The 19,963-nt window shown below is 48.0% G+C and overlaps 1 protein-coding gene across 2 annotated transcripts in view; it reads right to left on the bottom strand.

Annotated features, from left to right (window-relative positions):
* The window catches only part of ASAP2 (ArfGAP with SH3 domain, ankyrin repeat and PH domain 2), a 160,061-nt gene extending 146,930 nt beyond the window's left edge, over positions 1–13,131 (bottom strand). For both annotated transcript variants that reach the window (XM_055400978.2, XM_055400979.2), the window contains exon 1: positions 12,664–13,131. In XM_055400978.2, coding sequence (XP_055256953.2) covers positions 12,664–12,789 — 126 coding nt within the window. In that variant the 5' untranslated portion in view covers positions 12,790–13,131. The remainder of the gene's footprint in view (positions 1–12,663) is intronic.
* Between the last annotated feature and the right edge of the window lie 6,832 nt (positions 13,132–19,963).

Below are 19,963 nucleotides of genomic sequence, written 5' to 3'. Positions count from 1 at the left end.
CCTGCCCAATAGGGCAGAGAGTACCGACTCGAACTCTTGTTAGTCCTGCTGCTGAGCAGGGAGAGACCTCGGGGATCCCTGGAGAAGGGGTAGCCCCACACTCTGAGTGAGTCCAGTGTTCTCTCTTCCTCCCTTCCACTGGTCTCAGCTGTTGAGCACTGGTCCCTGTTACTTCTATTTCACTACCTAGTCTTTTCGAGAATCCTGAGGATGACCCTGACCTACAGAGAAACAAGATGGGTGTTCCAGCAGCTACTGACAACAGCTTTTTCTTCTGTTTACCTTCTAACACACGTCTACCACTGGCTTTAATTACTCAACCTAACAGTACGTTTTCCTTGGGAAAACCAGTAACAAATTCCTGAAACACTCATCTGCTGACACTGCTACTCCCTAATTCAACCCAAAACCTAACCAACTGTCAGAACGCCCTACCAGCTCGCTGCATCAGAGGCAGGAATAAAGCCCTGAATGTGACACCCCAGGCCTCACTGGCTTTGTGCACAGATGCTCAGGGATGCAAGGAGGTTCAAAAATTAAAAAGAGCAAATAAAACAGAAGCCCTTAAGAGACTTTACATTAGCTATGACTAAAGCAACTGTGTCATAAGATCAATCAAACCTGTGCTTTGCTCTGGCCATAAAGAAGAAGACGGTGCACTTCAAAAAATTAAGTTCCTTCCACACTGTTACAGAAGACAATAAATCATTTTTAAAAGACAGAACAATAAACCCAGTTCCTGGAAAACTGAGAGGAGGCAGGGTGGTAGGAAAGGAGGCCACTGTGAAGTGTCATCACCAAAGAGCAGCTCCCTAGGAAAGAAAGCTGCAGACTGAAACCCCAAACTAAATCTTCCCTTGTGCGTCCCCTCTGGCTGGGAAATCCACTTTAAAAAGGATGTACAGGGCCTGGGGATCCGGAAATACACCAAAGGAGTGCAGGCAAGAGAACGCAGGAGAAAAAGAAGGAAGGTGAGAATTTTCAGCTTTGGACACCGCCTAGTCAGCAGCATCAGCAACCTGGTCTCCAAGGAAAAGAAACCATAGCGTGGAGGAGGGAAGGGAAGGGAGACGGAGGAGGTGGGGAGCCTTCTGCCTCCTGAAGATTTCCGCCGTGCGCCACCCTGCCTGATACCTCTTCCCCATGAGAAAAGCCTGTGGCCTGGCAAGCTACCACCAGCGCAAACAAAAGCTGCAGGTTCTGACAACCCAACAGCACAAGGAGTAAACACACCTCATTCCTACTGGCCACAAAAGAAAAACCCACAAGAGAATTTACAAGATGAGAAGAAAACCAGGAAGCTCAACAGATACCTTTGGTCAAAAAGCGAGGAGTCCCACCTTGAACAGGTCAAGGTGACGCTTATAGAAACAAGCAGCCAAAAGGCGAGGACAACCAGGAAAAACAATGGACTGTTCTGAGCTAGCTGCTGCAGAGACAGACAAGGCCTGGCCCTGGACTGGAAAACTCCCAGGTACCACGGCACACCCGGCCAAATGAAGCACGTATCTGCAACCAACCAGGCGATCAACAGTGACGCTCCCGCTAACCGACTTTGCAATCAGAGACCACACGGGCAAGTCCTTCTTCTTTTCACCAGAGAAGCCAAGCACAACAGAGCTGCAATCAAGAGACCAAGGCGTGCACCCGGAAAGACCCTTCGCCGTGAGATGGGATGGCAAAGTACAGAGCCCCATTTGTCCCAGACAAACTAGTGATGCACCCAAAGAAATTCCAGCCTCTGGGCCAACCACCTTATCAACTCCAGTGGTATTTTAGGGGAGGGAATGTTTAACGGGGGAGTAGAGAAAGGGATATTTTCATCTCTAACCTCTTGAAAGGTATGGATTTGAAAGGCCAAGAGAAAGTGGAAGAGATGGTCAGGAAAAGGAAAGAAGGCAAGAGGCAGATGAACTGTGTTGTAGACACAATGTTAAGAAACATCTCATCCACCCTCCACTTTACAACCAAGGCCACTGAGGCTGGACCACTGAAATCAGCTGCCCAAGGCCCAACACCAGGAGAGCTATCAGATCAGGGCTAGCAGGGGAACAGACACAGTACGGGGACCGAACACTCTCCCTTCCCCTCAGAATCTCTGTCTGCCTAGACAAGTCACATCTGTGTCCCTGCAGTGGTCGCTCTCTAAACACATATCTGTTGACACTGGGGGGACACTGGATGGACTGGTCACTGCCTATGTGGCTCTGGAGTTCTCTACAAGCAGCTGTGGCAGTGTCCTCAGCTCTGGGGGTGGGGGTATGTGTCTTTCTGCTGCTGCTGCAGCTAAGTCACTTCAGTTGTGTCCGACTCTGCGACCCCATAGACGGTAGCCCACCAGGCTCCGCCGTCTCTGGGATCCTCCAGGCAAGAACACTGGAGTGGGCTGCGATTTCCTTCTCCAATGCATGAAAGTGAAAAGTGAAAGTGAAGTCGCTCAGTCATATCCGACTCTTCGCAACCCCATGGACTACAGCCTACCAGGCTCCTGTACCATGGGATTTTCCAGGCAAGAGTATTGGAGTGGGTTGCCATTGCCTTCTCCCATGTGTCCTTCTAACTCACTCCAAAGCAGGCAAGGCCACTTAATAAACACCTCTGATGTGAAGCACCTCCCTAAAGGTTAGAGTCTGACAACCCTACTCAGGCAACCTCACCTCGACGGCATCGACAGTGGAGACCCACCTGCAGAAGGTGGACGACTATCAACCTGCACGACTGAAGCCCAGAGAAACACCTAAAGAGGGATCTTTACCGGCAACAGAAATGCCAGCAGGAGTCTATCAACCTGCACGAATGAAGCCCAGAGAAACACCTAAAGAGGGATCTTTATGAGCAACAGAGATGCCAGCAGGAGACTATCAGGGAGGCATTAAAGGACCAGCAAGAAAACAGTCTTAAGCACACAGGCTGATCTCGGCGTGGCTGGGGTTCCTGGTTCCATCATCTGCTAACTGTTGGGCAGGCTAGCTACCTGCAGTCACGGCACTTGTCTGAGCCTTGGTGTCTTCAACTATAAAACAGAGGTAACAGGATCTACACCAGACAGGCCAAGTGAAAGTATTCAATCATCAAAAACTTCCAATTAAAACACAGCACAGCCCTTAACACAGAATTAGGGCTCAAAGAAATGTCAGCCATTGGTGTTAAAAAATTAAAACAACAACAACAAAAAAAAAACTCTATTAAGATTGTGATTTCTAAGAAACTAGGGAAAGAGGTCCTCAAATCCAGATTACCTGGCTAGAATCCTAAAAGCCAAGGCAATTCATCATTTGCGGGAACTGTCTTCACCAGCCAAGGACTTTGATTGCCAGCACCTGTGTATAAAATCATATTGACAGAGCCATCTTCAGCTGGAGCAGGAAGATGATAATCCCGTTAGTAGGGCAGGCCTCCTGCCAGGGTGTGAGCAGTGCCTGGGGCCACTGGGCTCTGCAGGGCTGGGCATGTCAGCAGAGCAGTGAAGGGAGTAAAGAGGAACCATTTGGGGGGCAACACAGACAGAGGAGGCAGAGAGGCAGCAAGCATTCCCCAAAAGCATCCACTCAAGGAAGGCAGCAGGTGCGTGGTACTAAACTGGACAGCAAGAGAGAGGTCGTGCCAATTAATCACAGAGGCATCAGCACGGAGGGCGTTTTCCAGGCCAGGCTCCACAGAGGCAGCCGGCGGCAATAGGAGCGGAAACGCGCATGTCAAAATGCTTGCATGTGAATCCTGGCTCCACCACTTCCTAGCTCTGTGCTCCTGGAAAAGTGGTTTAGGTTCCGGGGACGTTTCAGGGTTTTTGTAATCACTGAACAAGAGTTAATATGTGTAAAAAACTTAAAGCAAGCCTGGCATACTGTAAGCATCCAGTAAGTGCTAAGAGGCAAGAGAAAAGAAAAAAAAAAAAACAGGGACTGACAGTAACATTTCAGCTATGCTGTAGACACCCCAAACACACTCACGCAACAACAGCATCGTTTCAAATACGTTCCCCTCACCGAGAACAAGGCGGAAGTCCAAGTCTCCCCTTGGAATTCTGGGCAGAAGGTACTTATAAACCTGTCACTTCACACCCAAGCTTGCCCTTCAGAGTTAAGGACAGCAGATGACAAATCAGAAAAACAAGAAAGGTAAAAATAGGAGAACTGAGCAGCCCAGCTCCGGGTCCTAACTGCAGGACTCACAAATGCAATTCATAGAGTCACTGAACTCCAAGGCATGCATGAGGGTATGAACTAACCTGGGATCACATGAGAAACGGCCAAGCCCTGACCTTGAAAAAAATGTGGAGAGCGTGGCTGTCCAAGCACAACTGACAGCTTTACCCTCTACCCCTAGTTCCTCTAAGCACCTTTACTACTCGATGACTGTAACACAGGCTCAGGGTGTCACCCCTCTCTGCTGAACTCTAAGAACCAGTTCATGACAATGACACTGTAATAATCACGAGGCTTGTTTAAACAACACTGTTAGAGTCACTCACTCACTCCAAAAGACAATCAACTAAAATAATCTTCTCAAGCTGGAATTCTTAGTCTGAATTCAGAGAGCTGGGATTGGAAAAAAAGAATTACATCTGTATTTCATTAGCCCCCAACTGAAATTTAGCACTTCCCTCAATTATGAATGTAAGCAACACACCATGGTAACATCAGCAGTACCTGTGACTCCAAAGAGAAGACTTAATCTAGTTTTTTAGAGTTGTTAGAAATAGCTCCTCACATTGCTTACATTCATCAGGACCTCAAAATTAAAGTATTTAGTAGACCCACAACCAACCAAATCTTGATATTCAATACATTAGTAAAGAAATATATATTAGTATGATAGATTTTTTCAAATATTTTTCTAACTGTATTTTAATATATCTGGTCCCATTTAAGAATCTGTGTGGGGACCCTGGCAGCTCAGCTGGTAAACAATCCGCCTGCAATGCAGGAGACCCCACTCTGATTCCTGGGTTGGGAAGATCCCCTGGAGAAGGAATAGGCTACCCACTCCGGTATTCTTGGGCTTCCCTGGTGGCTCAGACACATTAAATATCCACCTGCAGTGCAGGAGACCTGGGTTCAATTAAGTCAATGCATTAAAACATCTTTCTGAAATATCTTCACCAGAGTTCCAGAGGGTCCACGGCACAAAAAAAGGGCTGAAGGGATAAATACTAACTGTACACAAAAGACTGAGAAAATAAGGGCTTTACCGGGAAGGAGCTGGTCCCACCCGCTTTTACATCACTGGCACTCCACAGTGACAATACACTGGTAGGTGCCCAGATGTATTCACGAATCAGGAGACGCAACACAACCAAATACAAATGAAAATACAGCCCCAGCATTCCAGCTCTGGTTCATTTATTCCACATCGTCCACATGATAAAACCATAACGGTACAAAAGTACCTGGAAGGATCCTGGTACCTGGAAGTACTTGGAAGGCCATATGACACAGAGAAAGTATAAGCAAAGCAGGCAGGTTCCTATGGTGGCAGGAGGCGGAAATGAATTCACCACCTCTTTTTAGTGGAAAGAAGAGTGTTTGGGAGCTGAATGGGAACAGTGTCCCAGGCATCTGACACCACTAAGAAAGTGTCACCGGCTACATCTGCCTACAAACAAGAGGAGAGAAGCAAACACCCTGTCCACATAGCTCTGCATCCCCTCTCCCTTCTCTGATCCATGTCTGCGGAAAACCAAATGAACGTCCAGTGTTGGTTTCAACACAACTTCTAGAGCAAGCCGTGCTGAGCAGCACACAACGGGCCTCGACACTAAGCAGCACCAGGGTGTCAGCTTCGCCAGGGGGACACCAGGCGGTCCACTCTTCGGGGGCCGGAGCCTGGCCGCTGCCTCCACTGGGACAGGGACCCTGTTCTGTTCAGCTGGCCCCAGTGCACACCAGGACTGTCAGCACAGAGGGTCTCCATTGGACTCGCATCGCCCCCACTGCATCCACCTGCCGGGAAGACCCCCAGCCCCCACCAGTCTCCTTCTTTTCCTTCTTGCCCTGCCTGTCTATCCTGCCTGGAACAACCACCCTGAAATGTCGATAACGTAAATCAGATCAAATGCTCCAACGGCTTCCCACCACCCGAGAACAAAATCCAACTCCCTCCCAACATTGCCAAGGCCTCCTGTGACCTGGTCTGCCTGGCCCCCACCCGTGCCGCTCCTCTCCTCCAGGATGGCTGAGTCACCCCCATCTCGGGGCCTTTTCACAGGCTGCTCCTCCCTGGCTCCTCACTGCGTCCTGGGCTCTGCTCTAATGCCACCTCTTCGGAGAGGCCTCTCCTGATTTCAGCTTCCTGCTCTTGAGAGTCTCATTCTACTCCTGTATCCTGTGTAACTTATCACTTATCACTACCTGGCATTACATTACTTTACTGCAGTGATCATCAACCCCATTTAGGGGGCGGCTTTAGAAAATGCCAATGCTTCAGGGCCCACCCTAATTAATAAAGTCACAATTTCATGCAGTGGCCCAGGCATCTCTCTATTGACAACCTCCTCCCTCCCTGCAAGTGATTCTACTGTCTGTCACGGTGAGAACAGCATTTCTCAAACTTTAATGTGTATAGACTGCACCTGGGGATCTTGGGAAACCATAGATTCTGATTCCAAGGCCTAAGGTGGGCTCTGACAGTCTGTGTTTCTAACAAACTTCTAGGTGATATCGATGCTGCTGTCAGTAGACCCTTCTGAGTTGCAAGTGTCTAAAAAGCATTGTCCGGCAGAACTTTCTGCGATGACGAAAATGTTCTAAACCTACACTCTCCAATGCACATGTGCTTACTAGCACTTGAAATGTGGCTGGAGCAGCCGAGAAACTGAATGCTTCATTTCAGGCTGCCATGTTGGATACTGCCTGAAATTAACCATCACTAGTCCCATCACTTCATGGCAAACAGTAGGGGAAAATATGGAAGGAATGACAGATTTTATTTTCTTGGGCTCCAAAATCACTGTGGATGGTGACTGCCGCCATGAAATTAAAAGATGCTTGCTCCTTGGAAGGAAAGCTATGACAAACCTAGACAGTGTATTCAAAACCAGAGACATCATTTTGCTGAAAAAGGTTTGTCTAGTCAAAGCTACGGTTTTTCCAGTAGTCACGTACAGATGTGAGAGTTGGACCATGAAGAAGGCTGAACGCCAAAGAATTGAGGCTTTCGAACTGTGGTGTTGGAGAAGACTCTTGAGAGTCCCTTGGACTGCAACGAGATCAAACCAGTCAATTCTCAAGGAAATCAACCCTGAATATTCACTAGAAGGACTGATGCTGAAGCTCCGATATTTTGGCCACCTGATGTCAAGAACAGACTCACTGGAAAAGACCCTGATGCTGGGAAAGATTGAGGGCAGGAGCAGAAGGGGCCGACAGAAAATGAGATGGTTGGATGGCATCACCGACTCAATGGACATGAGTGTAAGCAAACTCAAGGAGATGGTGAAGGACCGGGAAGCCTGACGTGCTGCAGTCCATGGGGTCACATAGAGTCGGACATGACTGAGCAACTGAACAACAACAAACTGGACAGTGCAGATCTCGAATGCATGTGGTTCCATGAAGAAAGGCATCAGGGCCTGGAATGGGGAGGGTAAGAATCAAGGATTATTCCAAATTTGTGGTCTGAGCAGTGCTCTGTGGATTGGCTATGAAAATCCAACCAGAGGCCTAGATGGCCACCACCTCAGGAGTGGGTCAATATTTACCTAAGGCGGGGAGACAAATACAAAAGGCTCTATTGAGACAGCTTAGTAATTAAAGCACGTGGTAACCCACAGATGACTATCTTGACTTCGAGACTCAATCTCACATCATCACGCAAGGTCTTCCTACCCCTGGCCCCAGACATACCTGACCCCTGCGATCCCTGGGCATCCAGGATTCTGGACAATCTTGTGGTCACAGCCTCACCATGTTTTACTGAACTGATTTGTTTATAGGATGGCTGTCTCTCCCACTCAGCTGCAGGCTGCTTCAAAGAGAGAACACATTCCTCTTGGGAACTCTCTTCCCATCACCTGGCACAGAGCACCACTTACTAAATACTGAATGAGGGACAGACCTGAAACCCCACCAGGAAGGCATTAGTACTTTAACTGTTAATCACAAGAAAGAGACAAATTGAAGGGGCAGCAGGGGGGGCGGAGAATGGGAATCTCGTAAGCAGAGATCATTCTCTCAAATCACTCCAAGATTTCCAGATGTCTATGTCCGGATTACAGAACACAGCATAAAAAAGGCGGCCCTGGGACTTCCCTGATGGTCCAGTGGTTAAGAATCTGCCCTGTGTGGTGCAGGGGAGACAGGTTTGAGCTTTGGCCAGGGAACAAAGATCCCACATGAAATGGAGCAACTAAGCCCCTGAGCCACAATTCCTGAGCACCTGGGCTCTGGAGGCAGCGCAATACAATCAGAGAGTCGGAGGGACACAGCAAAGATCGACCTGACGCAGCCACATAAACAAACATATATGTCTATTTTTTTAAGGTGGTCCTGTCTGACCCATACAGGCTCATTTCTGAAAATAAGAATGGACTGGGCAAGTAGGTGATGTCCTTTCACTCAGTTGTGTCCGACTCTGCAAACCCATGGACTATAGCCCACCAGGTTCCTCTGTCCGTGGGATTCTCCAAGCAAGAATACTGGAGTGGGTAGCCATTCCCTTCTCCGGGGATCTTTCCAACTCAAGAGATCAAACCTGGGTCTCCTGCAGTGCAGGCAGATTCTTTATCGTCTGAGCCATCAGGGAAACCCGACAATAAATCTAAAAATCCATTAATCTGCTATTTGGAAGAGGTGTTTTTCAAGCAAGTCACACAGGGCTAAGGTTTAGAACCATACTCTTGCCTAAAAAGTACACAGGCCGGGTTCCCACTAATAGCTGCTGGGAGGGGCATCTGGCCCCAAGGACAGCAAGGCCCCTGGGAGTCTGGGCAGTCCAGATGCTCCTTCTCTCCCTGCAGTTAGAACCTTGTGATTGTGACAGCAATGAGATTTCCAAGGCAACCAAGGACAACAGAGTGGAGAACTATGGCCCGGAAGGAAGCAGATTAAATTTTAATACTTACGAGTCAACATCAAATTTATTTTTAAAACTATGTATTTGACAAAGCCAAATAAGCACGACAGAATGGCTGATGCTCGAAAGGAGGGTCTAATGATGAACATTTCACATACGCATACAACTTTTCCCTATTCTGAGAATATTTCAAAGAGTTCAGAGACTCAAAGAAAGTGAGACAGCAATAAAACCCCCACAATCGGTAGAGGGGAGGGTTTTCAGATTCAGTCACTACTGATTTTTTCCATCATTTCCAAAAACACAGGGCAGATCCCAGTTGAAGCACCAGACTTGGCTAAAACCATGCAAAACAATTACTTCACCAAGAGATCACCAAGTGAAAATTTTAAAACACTGCTGTGCTGACCTGCTGCCAAGACAACAAACCAGTTAAAAAGCAATGGTTAACACACATGTAGTAGCTTTCCATTCACTTACTCATTCAACCATTCCTTCCCCTTACTCTCCTAGGCCACATCAACCTACCCATGTAAATCTCATCTTGGGGCCAAATATCCCCATCAGATTCTATGGATTAATTATAATACAAACTTTTAAAGCAGTTAGCATGTATTATACCGGTTGTCTACCAGGTACTGTGTTGTGGACTATCTCATTAAACCCTCACACCTCTCCAAGGCAGACAGGTATTGTTATCTACACTAACATCAAGGCAAATGAGAAAACATTAGGTGTCTCATCCAAGTTCACACAACTGGCCAGTGGTGGAGTCTGAACTTGGACAATCCGACAAAAGAGTCATTTAGAGAATTCAGCCTTACTGAAAGTAACAAATAACAGCATCATTTCTGAAAACAGCATGGAGCCAAGTTCAAACTCTAGCTCTTCAACTTAATAGCTCTATAAGTTAAGTCGCTCGCTCAGTCGTGTCCGACCCTTTGCGACCCCGTGGACTGTATAGCTCAAGAGGCTCCTCCATCCATGGGATTCTCCAGGCAAGAATACTGGAGTGGGTTGCTATTTCCTTCTCCAGGGGATCTTCCTGACCCAGGGATCGAACCCAGGTCTGCCGCATTGCGGGCAGACACTTTAACCTCTGAGCTACCAGGGAAATTAACATCTCTAAGCCTCAACTTCCTCACGTGTAATGTGGGGATAGAAATAAATACAACAGATGAGAGGTTCATAGTACAAGGTAGGGTAGTCCAGCAACAGGCGAGCGTATCAAAGAAAAAGTACACTTCAGTTGTAGGATGATTTTTTAGCAGACATAGCCTATGCTGGAAATAACAGATACACAAAGGTTACTCAGTTCAAAATTAGTTTACTAATTCCGTGACACATTTGTTTAAACATAGGACCATGCACTTGCAAATTTTATATTTATTTCTGTGAAATGAGTAACTCTGTCCCAACAACCACTGTCGGCAGGAAGAGGACATGCTTGATTAAAATCAAAATATGAAGACACACTTGTTAAATAAAACTGTTCCCAATTCAGTTCTCTCATAAATGTAAGCTCACATGTAGCATCATCTCAGTATGTGTACAGGATCTGCTTAAAGTGAGACAGACCTGTAATGAAGTTGTTTTTTTTTTTTTTTTTGAGATTTTAACCAATTCGTGTTCCTAGATGCAACATGGAGCAAGCCTGCAGTTTAATAAAATGACCAAATCCGGTCTCTCTTTCATCCACTCAGTAACTGAGCTCTAGGGTAATCTGCCCAGCACACTAAAAGAGCTTTGGAACTACACACCGCAAACTAACATTAATCACGAAAGGGTATGCCAATTTTAATAGCAACTCCTATTTGCCTAGCTTTCCAACATCTGCCAGTGTTAATAATATTTAACCGACAAACTGCAGTAGGGAAAAGAAACAGAACTTTAAACACAATTAAGCATTCTTTTTTAAGGCACAATGTATAAAAAGCTCCCTTCCCTGAAAACATACTCAGCTACCTTTTGGGTTGCAATCAGTCCATAAACATTATTAATGATGTATTTTCAAAACACTGCAAAAGTTTTTTTCTTGCTTTTCAACCAGCACTTCTGAAGAAACTTCTGATGCTCATCCCCCATCAGCCTAATTTAAAGGCATCATTTTGAAGCCTTGCTAATAAAAGTAGAATTAAGTGATGTGGGATCACACAGCTCACTCCAGAATATTTACATGCAGCTCTCTTCCATCAAAAAAAAAAAGGTGGTGGGGGGAGGCGAGGAAGGAGGGAGGGGAGGATGCCCTTACTACACTTAAAACATTCAGAATGCTGAATCTGCTGCTTTCATTTAGCCTATTATTGACTGTTAATGCCTACAAAGGAAATTTTTTTTTCATTAAGGGAAAACATCTGGATTTATTTTTTCCCAAGCAGTTCCTAACAGCAGCTGCTTTGTTCAAGCGGGCAAAAAACTGAATCCCATCTCTTAATTAAGCTCTTCTGGTGACCTCCCTTCACTCACTCAAGCCCAGTCCTCTCCTTCTAAAATACCTACCATACCCCATTTCAAGGATGTACCTTGACATTGTGGCGGAGAAGAAGGTGATCATCCATTCAATAGCGGCACCCTAGGGCTTGTAAACCAGTTACCTATTTAGTATATTTAGTATATACCTATTTCGTATAAGCCAAGCACTTGACACACAGTTGTCTCTGACCCTCATCACCACCCTGGAAAGGATGCACTGCTCGTCCCGTCTGACAAGTAAGGGTAAATGAGGGCAGAGAAGCGAGGAAAAGCCCCAAACCACAGTCAGCGGTGGCCCTGGCCTCAAAAACCCTGCCCTTCGGTAGCAGGCCGTTCTGACCGTCACCTAAGCCTGCTGGTCCTAAGCGCGCTCGCCTAGGACGTGGAGGGCTTCCTAGTTAGCAGCAGACGATGACTCTGCACCTTGCCTAAAATCAGGCCTTCTCCAGGCTGATGAGGAAGGGAGGCGTCAGGGGGGTGCGATCAGGTAAGATACACACATCCAGAGGTGGTGGGGGCTGGGGAGAGGAGGGGAGCAAAGGCCTTCGGATCAGAAGCCCGGCTCCCCGCACTCCTCCCAGGGCGCGCTGCGGGACCGGGCGGGCCTCCCTGGCTAAAGGTGCGCACACCTTTCCTGGGCAGCCGGGGTCCCCCGGACCGGCCCTCGAGTGCGGCAGAGCGGGGCCCAGGCACAGAGCGCCGCGCCGGGCAGGCTGGGCACCCGGGCGATTCCCCAAGCTGGTGGGGGGCGAGGTGGGCCGGGGGCCCGCTGGCGAGCCGATGACCCCGCCGCGACAGCCAGGGGGGGCTCCCTGCTCACCACTGCCCCGACTCTCGGGCCAAAGTTGGCGGGGCGCGGGCTGGCGGGGCGGGGTGTGAACCGTCCGGCCCGGGGCCCCGCGGGGGGCTGGGGAGGGAAGGGGCGGGGGGTGGTCTTAAAAAGGCCCAAGGTAGCCTGGCAGCAGCAGCCTTCTCCTGGAACAAAGGGCTTCTGTTTCGGGCAGGGATCGCCCGGCCGCGTCCGGATTCCGAGGGAAAGAAACTTTTTCCCGGGATGCCGGAGCCGGGCCCGGGCCGGTGCGGGCGGGGGCGGGCGGGGTGGGGGCGCACCGGGGCGCGGCGCTACCTGCGGCCGGAGACGCCTCCGGCCGCCCCGCGAGGCCCGCGGGCGCCGCTCACCTCCTCGATGGCCGCCACGGTGTTCCGGCACTGCGCCGTGCGCGTGGTGAAGCTCGAGGCCGTGGGCGCCTTGTAGTCCTCATGGGTCTCGGCCACGAATTCCGACACGGAGATCTGGTCCGGCATCGCCTCGGCGCGGCGGGCGGCCGGCCGCGGGGCAGCCGCCGCCTCAGCCGCTTTGCGCGGGCTCCGATCGGCCGCCCGGACGCCGCCGGCCGGTCCGCGGACAAAGGAAGGCGCCGGGGCGCGGGCTGCCGCCGCGGGAGCCGCACGAGCCGCCGCAGGGCGCGGGTGGGCCGCCCGCGGGCCCGGGCGGCGGGAGCAGGCGCTGCGCGCGCGCAGCCCCGCGCAGCTCGGGCGCGGCCCGTCCGTCCGTCGGTCGGTCCGCCGCCGCCGCCTGCGCTCGCGATCGGTCCCCGAATCGGAGGCGCACAGCCGGCGGAAAGTGCCCGCCAGCCAGCCGCGGGCCGCGAGCGACTCCAGCGGAGAGAGGGGCGGGCCCGGGCCGGGGGGCGGCGGCCGGCCGGGCGCTGGGCGGGGCGGCGCGGAGGGCCGGGCCGCCAATCCGCGCGCTCGCCGCCGCCGCCGCCGCCGGGAAGCCGAGCCTGCAGGAAGGAAGGCGGCGCGCGCCCCGGGCCCGCCGAGCTGCTTGCCCGCCGCCGCGCGCCGCATTGTCTCGGCGTTCGGGCGCCCAGCCGCGCGCGCCGGGGTTCCATGGCGCGCCCCGCCGAGCCGGCCGGACAGAACTCCCGGGCGCGTCCCGGGCCCCCCTCCCGCCCCGCGCCCGGACCCGCGCACGGGGTGCTCTGGACACCTCCCGGGCGGCGCACCGGCTCCCCCTGCCCCGTCCCCGCCCCACCCGGGAGTGGATTCCCTTCTTGGCCGTCCCCCACCCGCGAGCCGCCGGGGATGCCCGTCCGGGCGCGCGAGAAAATGTGGGAGGAGCTCGCCCCCTACAGGACGACGCGCCCCTCCGCCAGCCAGTTTGGGGGTTCGGTGACGGTAATGAGAAACGACCATGGAGTCACCCAGTCCTCCCAACCTTGTGAGGCAAGTAAAGGAGTGGTTATTCGTTTAACACGGAAGACAGAGCGGTGCTCCTGAGAGTACACAGAGTGGCCCACTGGGGTTCAGATCCGAGTCGGGGCGCTTCCTTCGAGAGCTAACAGGACCCCTGGTCAATGTCCCGGTCCGTGTGCCTGCCGTCCTGGGTCGTTCTCGGTTAGTTAGGAATAGTTTCGGGGTACTAGGCCAGGACTCACTCTAGGCAGGTAAGAAGACGCTAAAGTGGTGCTCCTGGGGGAGATAGAGGGGCCCGGGGGCGGGGGGGATAAGACAGAGAACCAGAAGAAGGAGCTGCTGCTTATGATTTCAACCAGAACATGCAACAAGAGGGGGCAAAGCTTATACATAACTGGTCCAGTAAAGAGTTTGAATTAGTACAGATTTCCATTGAACAACTCTTAAGGAAAGGATCATAATCATTTTTTAAAAGGGGAGGCGAATAAATTGGGAAATTAAGACTGACTTACCACTACTGTGGGCTTCCCAGGTGGGGCTCAGTGATCCGCCTGCCAATGCAGGAGACTTGAGTTCAATCCCTGGGCCAGGAAAATCCGTGGAGAAGGAAATGGCAACCTACTCCAGTTTTCTTGCCTGGGAAATCCCATGGGGGCAGAGGAGCAGACTATATATAAAGTACATAACTAATAACCTACTGTATATAGCATAGGAAACTCTTTTCAATACTCTGTAATAACATATATGGGAATAGAATCTAAAAAAGAGCATATATATGTATATGTATAACTGATTGACTTTACCTTATAGCAGAAATTAACACAACATGTTAATTATACTTTAATAAGGCTTCCCTGGTGGCTCAGACAGTAAAGAATCTGCATGCAATGCAGGAGACCTGGGTTCAATCCCTGGGTGGGGAAGATTTCCCTGGAGAAGGAAATGGTACCCACTCCAGTATTCTTGCCTGGAGAATCCCCTGTACAGAGGAGCCTGGCTGGCTACAGTCCATAGGGTCGCAAAAGAGTTTACAGGACTGAGCCACAACTGGGCAACTAACACTTTCATACTCTAATAAAAAAAAATTTTTTTAATGCAGAAATTCTGAAGACACTGGTCAAGTAAAATCCCACCCCGTAACGCTACACCAGGCGTATGGTGTGCTTTCTGTAGCTGCCAGCAGGAAAACCAATAGAAACTTTACAAAAACCTTTTGTGCATCAGAAAAGGAGGAAGTGTGAGAGACATTGGAAATTTAATATCTGAGACAAAGCAGTCTCCTGACACTGGAGGACAGTGGACCAGTCAAACAATCTTTTTAAAGCTCCCTTGTAAGAATTTGCTATATGAGGTGGCAGCATGGGTCAGACATTATGTATGGCCTTTGGTATTTTAGTAGCATTTCATATGAAATTTCATTTTTCTGAAATAACTGTATTAGTGGATAGCTTTTATAACTGTACCAGGCAATAAGTAACTGTAGCATCTCTGTTTAAAGCTGTGGCATCTCTGTTTCTGTCTTCTGTTTATGTGTTTCACCCTTTTTGGTGTCTTTGGTAGTTTCTGCTATTTGCTCTTCTCTATAGTTCAGATTCTGTAGATATTATATTAATGCACCCTCTCCTATGGGCTTTCCAGGTGGCACAGTGGTAAAGAATCTACCAGTCAATGCAGGAGACATAAGAGATGCGGGTTCAGCCCCTGGGTCTAGAATATCCCGTGGAGGAGGAAATGGCAACCCACTACAGTATTCTTGCCTGGGAAATCCCATGGATCCAGGTGCCTGGCAGGCTACAGTTCATGGGGTCACAAAGAGTCAGACACGACTGAGCACACACATCCTCTCCTACACCAGGAAGATTCTATTCCCTCCTAGGTAGCTTTCTAGCTATAGTTGTGTTGTTTTTCTTATCCTTGGTAAGTTTTCAAGTTTTGATTTTTAGAGGAATAGTATCTATCAAGCTACAGATTTAAGGATATAAGGAGAGAAGAAAGTAGTGTTTTTCCTTGACAACTAGTATGGCATTAACCAGACCGATCCAAACTTCTTCTTCTACAAGGACCAATTTGAGCTTTGTGTTCTCTATCCTCTCTTCATGTGCAATTACTGTTCTTGTTTTTTACAATGTAATAGTATTTTTCAGGTACAGAAACCTGTGCTGTACTGTGCTTAGTCGCTCAGTCATCTCTGACTCTTTGCGACCCCGTGGACTGTAGCCCGCCAGGCTCCTCAGTTCATGGGGATTCTCCAGGCAAGAATACTGGAGTGAGTTACCCTGCCCTCCTCCAGGGGATCTTCCCAACCCAGGGATCGAATCCAGGTCTCCCGCATCGCAGGGGCGATTCTTGTCTGATACACCAGGGGAGTCCCAGAAACCTGTAGTAAACAAAAATAAAATGGCAAAGGTGCACTGTGTTATACACGGGGATGAGAAGGCTGGTGGAAAGCAAGTCATCCTACCAAGTCCGCTACAGAGAGAACATCCGTGATAGAACACCCAAGCAGTTCGCTCCAGCCATCCCTGAGAATCTCAGAAAACCTTGCCCAGCACAAAAGCCAGAATTAAAGCAAGATCAGAACCCAACATAGCTAATGTGTCACTGAAATTAATAGAATGAGTAGTTTCCAATAAATAAAAAAAAAAAATGAGAGTTGAATGTGGATCAAGAAGACATTATAAACACACGCTTTTTTTTGGGTGGGGAGTGGGGATTCATGAAGAAAAGAAAAACATGCTGGGGAAATCATTACAGGCCTATACTCCTTTATCTAGAACTTTAAAATTCTGAATATCTCTGAAAAATCTAAAGTTCAAAAGCAACACTTTTAGTAGTAAACTTGACCTAAAATGAGATGACTACAGTCTTGCTTCATCGGAATATTTATGTTTTCCTGCAAACTATAAATATACTTGCTTATGGAGTATGGCCGCAGACCTCACTGGGCGTGACTTAGAATATCTAGTGTATGTGCTGTATTAACTCTCTAAACTCCAACAAGTTCCATACACATCTCACCTCAGGGGTTGGTTTCAGATAAGAGATTGTAGGATTGTATTATTAAGAAAAGAAACATGGTGTTGCAGACTTGTCGTTTCTGATGAAGAGGAAAGAAACTCTTCTCTCAAAAATGAAATTTTCAGCAGCCCTTTGAGATTGGCCAACAGCCCATTTTCCAAAGGAATTTTCTAACCCTAGTAGTTCTCAAGAACCTGAAATTTTTCACTCTGAAATCAAGGTTTAAAATACATTCTTATCTCTGAAATTTGCTTGAGGGTTGGCTGACTTAACACAAGACTTAGCCAGTTCACTTGCTGTAAATGATTAATTTGGAAATGATTATTCTTGGAAAGGAGAGATCTATGTCTTAAAAGAACTATGGTAAACAGTGTAATTAAATAGTAAAAGAAGGAAAAATGCCCCCACCTTGAGATGTGAACATGTAAGCTTAAGCAGAAGTTTCATTTCCATGCTTAACAACATTCACCCTCAAACAGTGTTTCTGAAGGGACCCATTTATCCGCAAAGTGAGAGAAATTTGAATACACTTACCACAGTGATCCCACCTTAGCACTTGAGGGGGGAAAATCAGCATGAAGAAACTATTTTACAAATGAAAACTTAGGTTCTGATGTCAGCTTTGCTTCTCTGTGACTTTGAATAAGTTATAATAATTAACCTACCTGGACTCAGCCCATTTGTAAAATGAAGGAAGCTGGATGAGCTAATTTCAAAGGCTACTTCCTGAGCAGGCATCTCATGATTCCATCATCCGTATTCTGTGTTAGTTTAGGCAATTTCAGAGGGAACTGCTACAAGGGCCGCATTGCTACTGGGGAAATCTAATCAGTGGTCCTATTCACTTGAGAACAGGCCTGTTTTAGATGACGTTGGGGACTAATTTTTGAGAATGTTGTCATTTTGTTAAGCTGGTAGATTTAGATGGCAAATTGATTTATTCATAGCTAACTTCACCAGAAGATACTTTAGGTCTGTTCATTTTTTTGGTTTTGTTTTAATAAAGCTCATTATATTTATTTTTATTGGAGGATAATTGCTTTCCATGTTGTGTTGGTTTCTCCCAAACATCAACATGAATCAGCCATAAGTATACATATGTTCCCTCCCTCTTGAATCTCCCTCTCACCTCCAATCCCATCCCACCCCTCTAGGTTGTCACAGAGCACCAGGTTGAGCTCCCTGTGTTATACAGCAACTTCCCGTTCAGTTCAGTTCAGTTCAGTCGCTCAGTCATGTCCGACTCTTTGCGACCCCATGAACCGCAGCACGCCAGGCCTCCCTGTCCATCACCAACTCCCAGAGTGCACCCAAACCTATGTGCATTGTGTCGGTGACGCCATACAACCATCTCATCCTCTGTCGTCCCCTTCTCTTTCCTTCAATCTTTCCCAGCATCAGGGTCTTTTCCAATGAGTCAACTCTTTGCATGAAGTGGCCAAAGTATTGGAGTTTCAGCTTCAACATCAGTCCTACCAATGAACACCCAGGACTGATCTCCTTTAGGATGGACTGGTTGGATCTCCTTGCAGTCCAAAGGACTCTCAAGTGTCTTCTCCAGCACCACAGTTCAAAAGCATCAATTCTTCGGTGCTCAGCTTTCTTTATAGTCCAACTCTTACATCCATACATGACCACTGGAAAAACCATAGCCTTGACTAGACGGACCTTTGTTGGTAAAGTGATGTCTCTGCTTTTTAATATGCTGTCTAGGTTGGTCATAACTTTCCTTCCAAGGAGTAAGCGTCTTTTAATTTCATGGCTGCAGTCTCCATCTGCAGTGATTTTGGAGCCCAGAAAAATAAAGTCTGACACTGTTACACATGGTAATGTATTTATTTCAGTGCTACGCTCTCAATTTGTCTTACCCTCTCCTGCCCCCACTGTGTCCATAATCTGTTCTCTATCTGAGTCTCTATTCCTGCCCTGCAAATAGGTTTGTCAGTACAATTTTTCTAGAGTCCCTGTATATGCATTAATATATGATATTTGTTTTTCTCTTTCTGACTAACTTCACTCTGTCAGGAGACCCAGGTTCGATCCCTGGGTCGGGAAGATCCCCTGGAGAAGGAAATGGCAATCCACTCCAGTATTCTTGCCTGGAGAATCCCATAGACGGAGGAGCCTGGTAGGCTACAGTCCATGGGGTCGCAAAGAGTCGGACACGACTGAGCGACTTCACTTCTTCACTTCACTCTGTATAACAGGCTCTAGGTTCATCTACCTCACTAGAACTTACTCAGACACATTCCTTTATATGGCTGAGTAATATTCCCTTGTATACATGTACTATAGCTTCTTTATCCGTTGCAAAAATCAGTTCTAGATAAGTGAGGTATCATTTTACTGTGCTGCAGGCGGCTCCTGCTGACTCCAGAGAGCTGACTGTTAACTTTCCGGGTGTTTTGCAAACTGCAGGTTGTGTCTGTGTGGTGTAAATACCACTGTCATGGTGTACTACCACACAACTCTCCCTGACTCTACATTCTGTCAGTTTGAAATTGTCCACAGTGGGACCGTTTACACCAGCACAGTTGGCAAATGTTAAAAAAAAAAAACAAACCACAACTTTATTGTTTGGTTGATTGTCTAAGTGGTAAAGAACCTGTCTGCCAATGCAGAAGATGCAGGTTCAGTCCCCAGGTCATGAAGATCCCCTGGAAAAGGAAACGACAACCCACTCAGAATTTTTGCCTGAAGAATTCCATGAACAGAGGAGCTACAATCCCTGGTTTCACAGAAGAGTTGGACACAACTTAGCAACTAAATGACAACAACAAGTGGAATTTATAATAAAGAGTATTATATAACTTGTTATTATTTACAAATTGGATGCTATACTTCCTTTGTAGAATTAAATGAAAATAAACTTATGTATATATGCACACACAGACATTTTTTGCAGAGCAGGTTGTTAAACATTTACCAACCCACTGCTGAGTGTAATTGCATCTTCCCTGCCAAGATGAAGAACATGAGACCTTCCCATTCTGAGTCATGCCAACAGGATAAAGCCCACATAGGACACAACCTCAATAAACTGGACTATACACGCAAAGGCAACTGTGTTCATAGAAACTGTCAGAGTAATTAAGAAAATACCGTTTGTTGTTTTCAAGTACTGAGACCAACACCAACCAGTGCCAACAGAGGGTGTGGTCTGTTTGAATCAAAAAGCAAAGATAAAACCCTTTAATTAGCTCTCTGTATGCACATAAATTTTGCTAAAACTTTTATTAAAAAGTGCCTGCAATAATTTCTT

Source organism: Moschus berezovskii, chromosome 11, assembly GCF_049115385.1.
Source record: "Moschus berezovskii isolate FMDL1 chromosome 11, NW_MosBer_1.0, whole genome shotgun sequence".
NCBI lineage: Eukaryota > Metazoa > Chordata > Mammalia > Artiodactyla > Moschidae > Moschus > Moschus berezovskii.
This window is presented reverse-complemented; position numbering and strand designations above follow the sequence as displayed.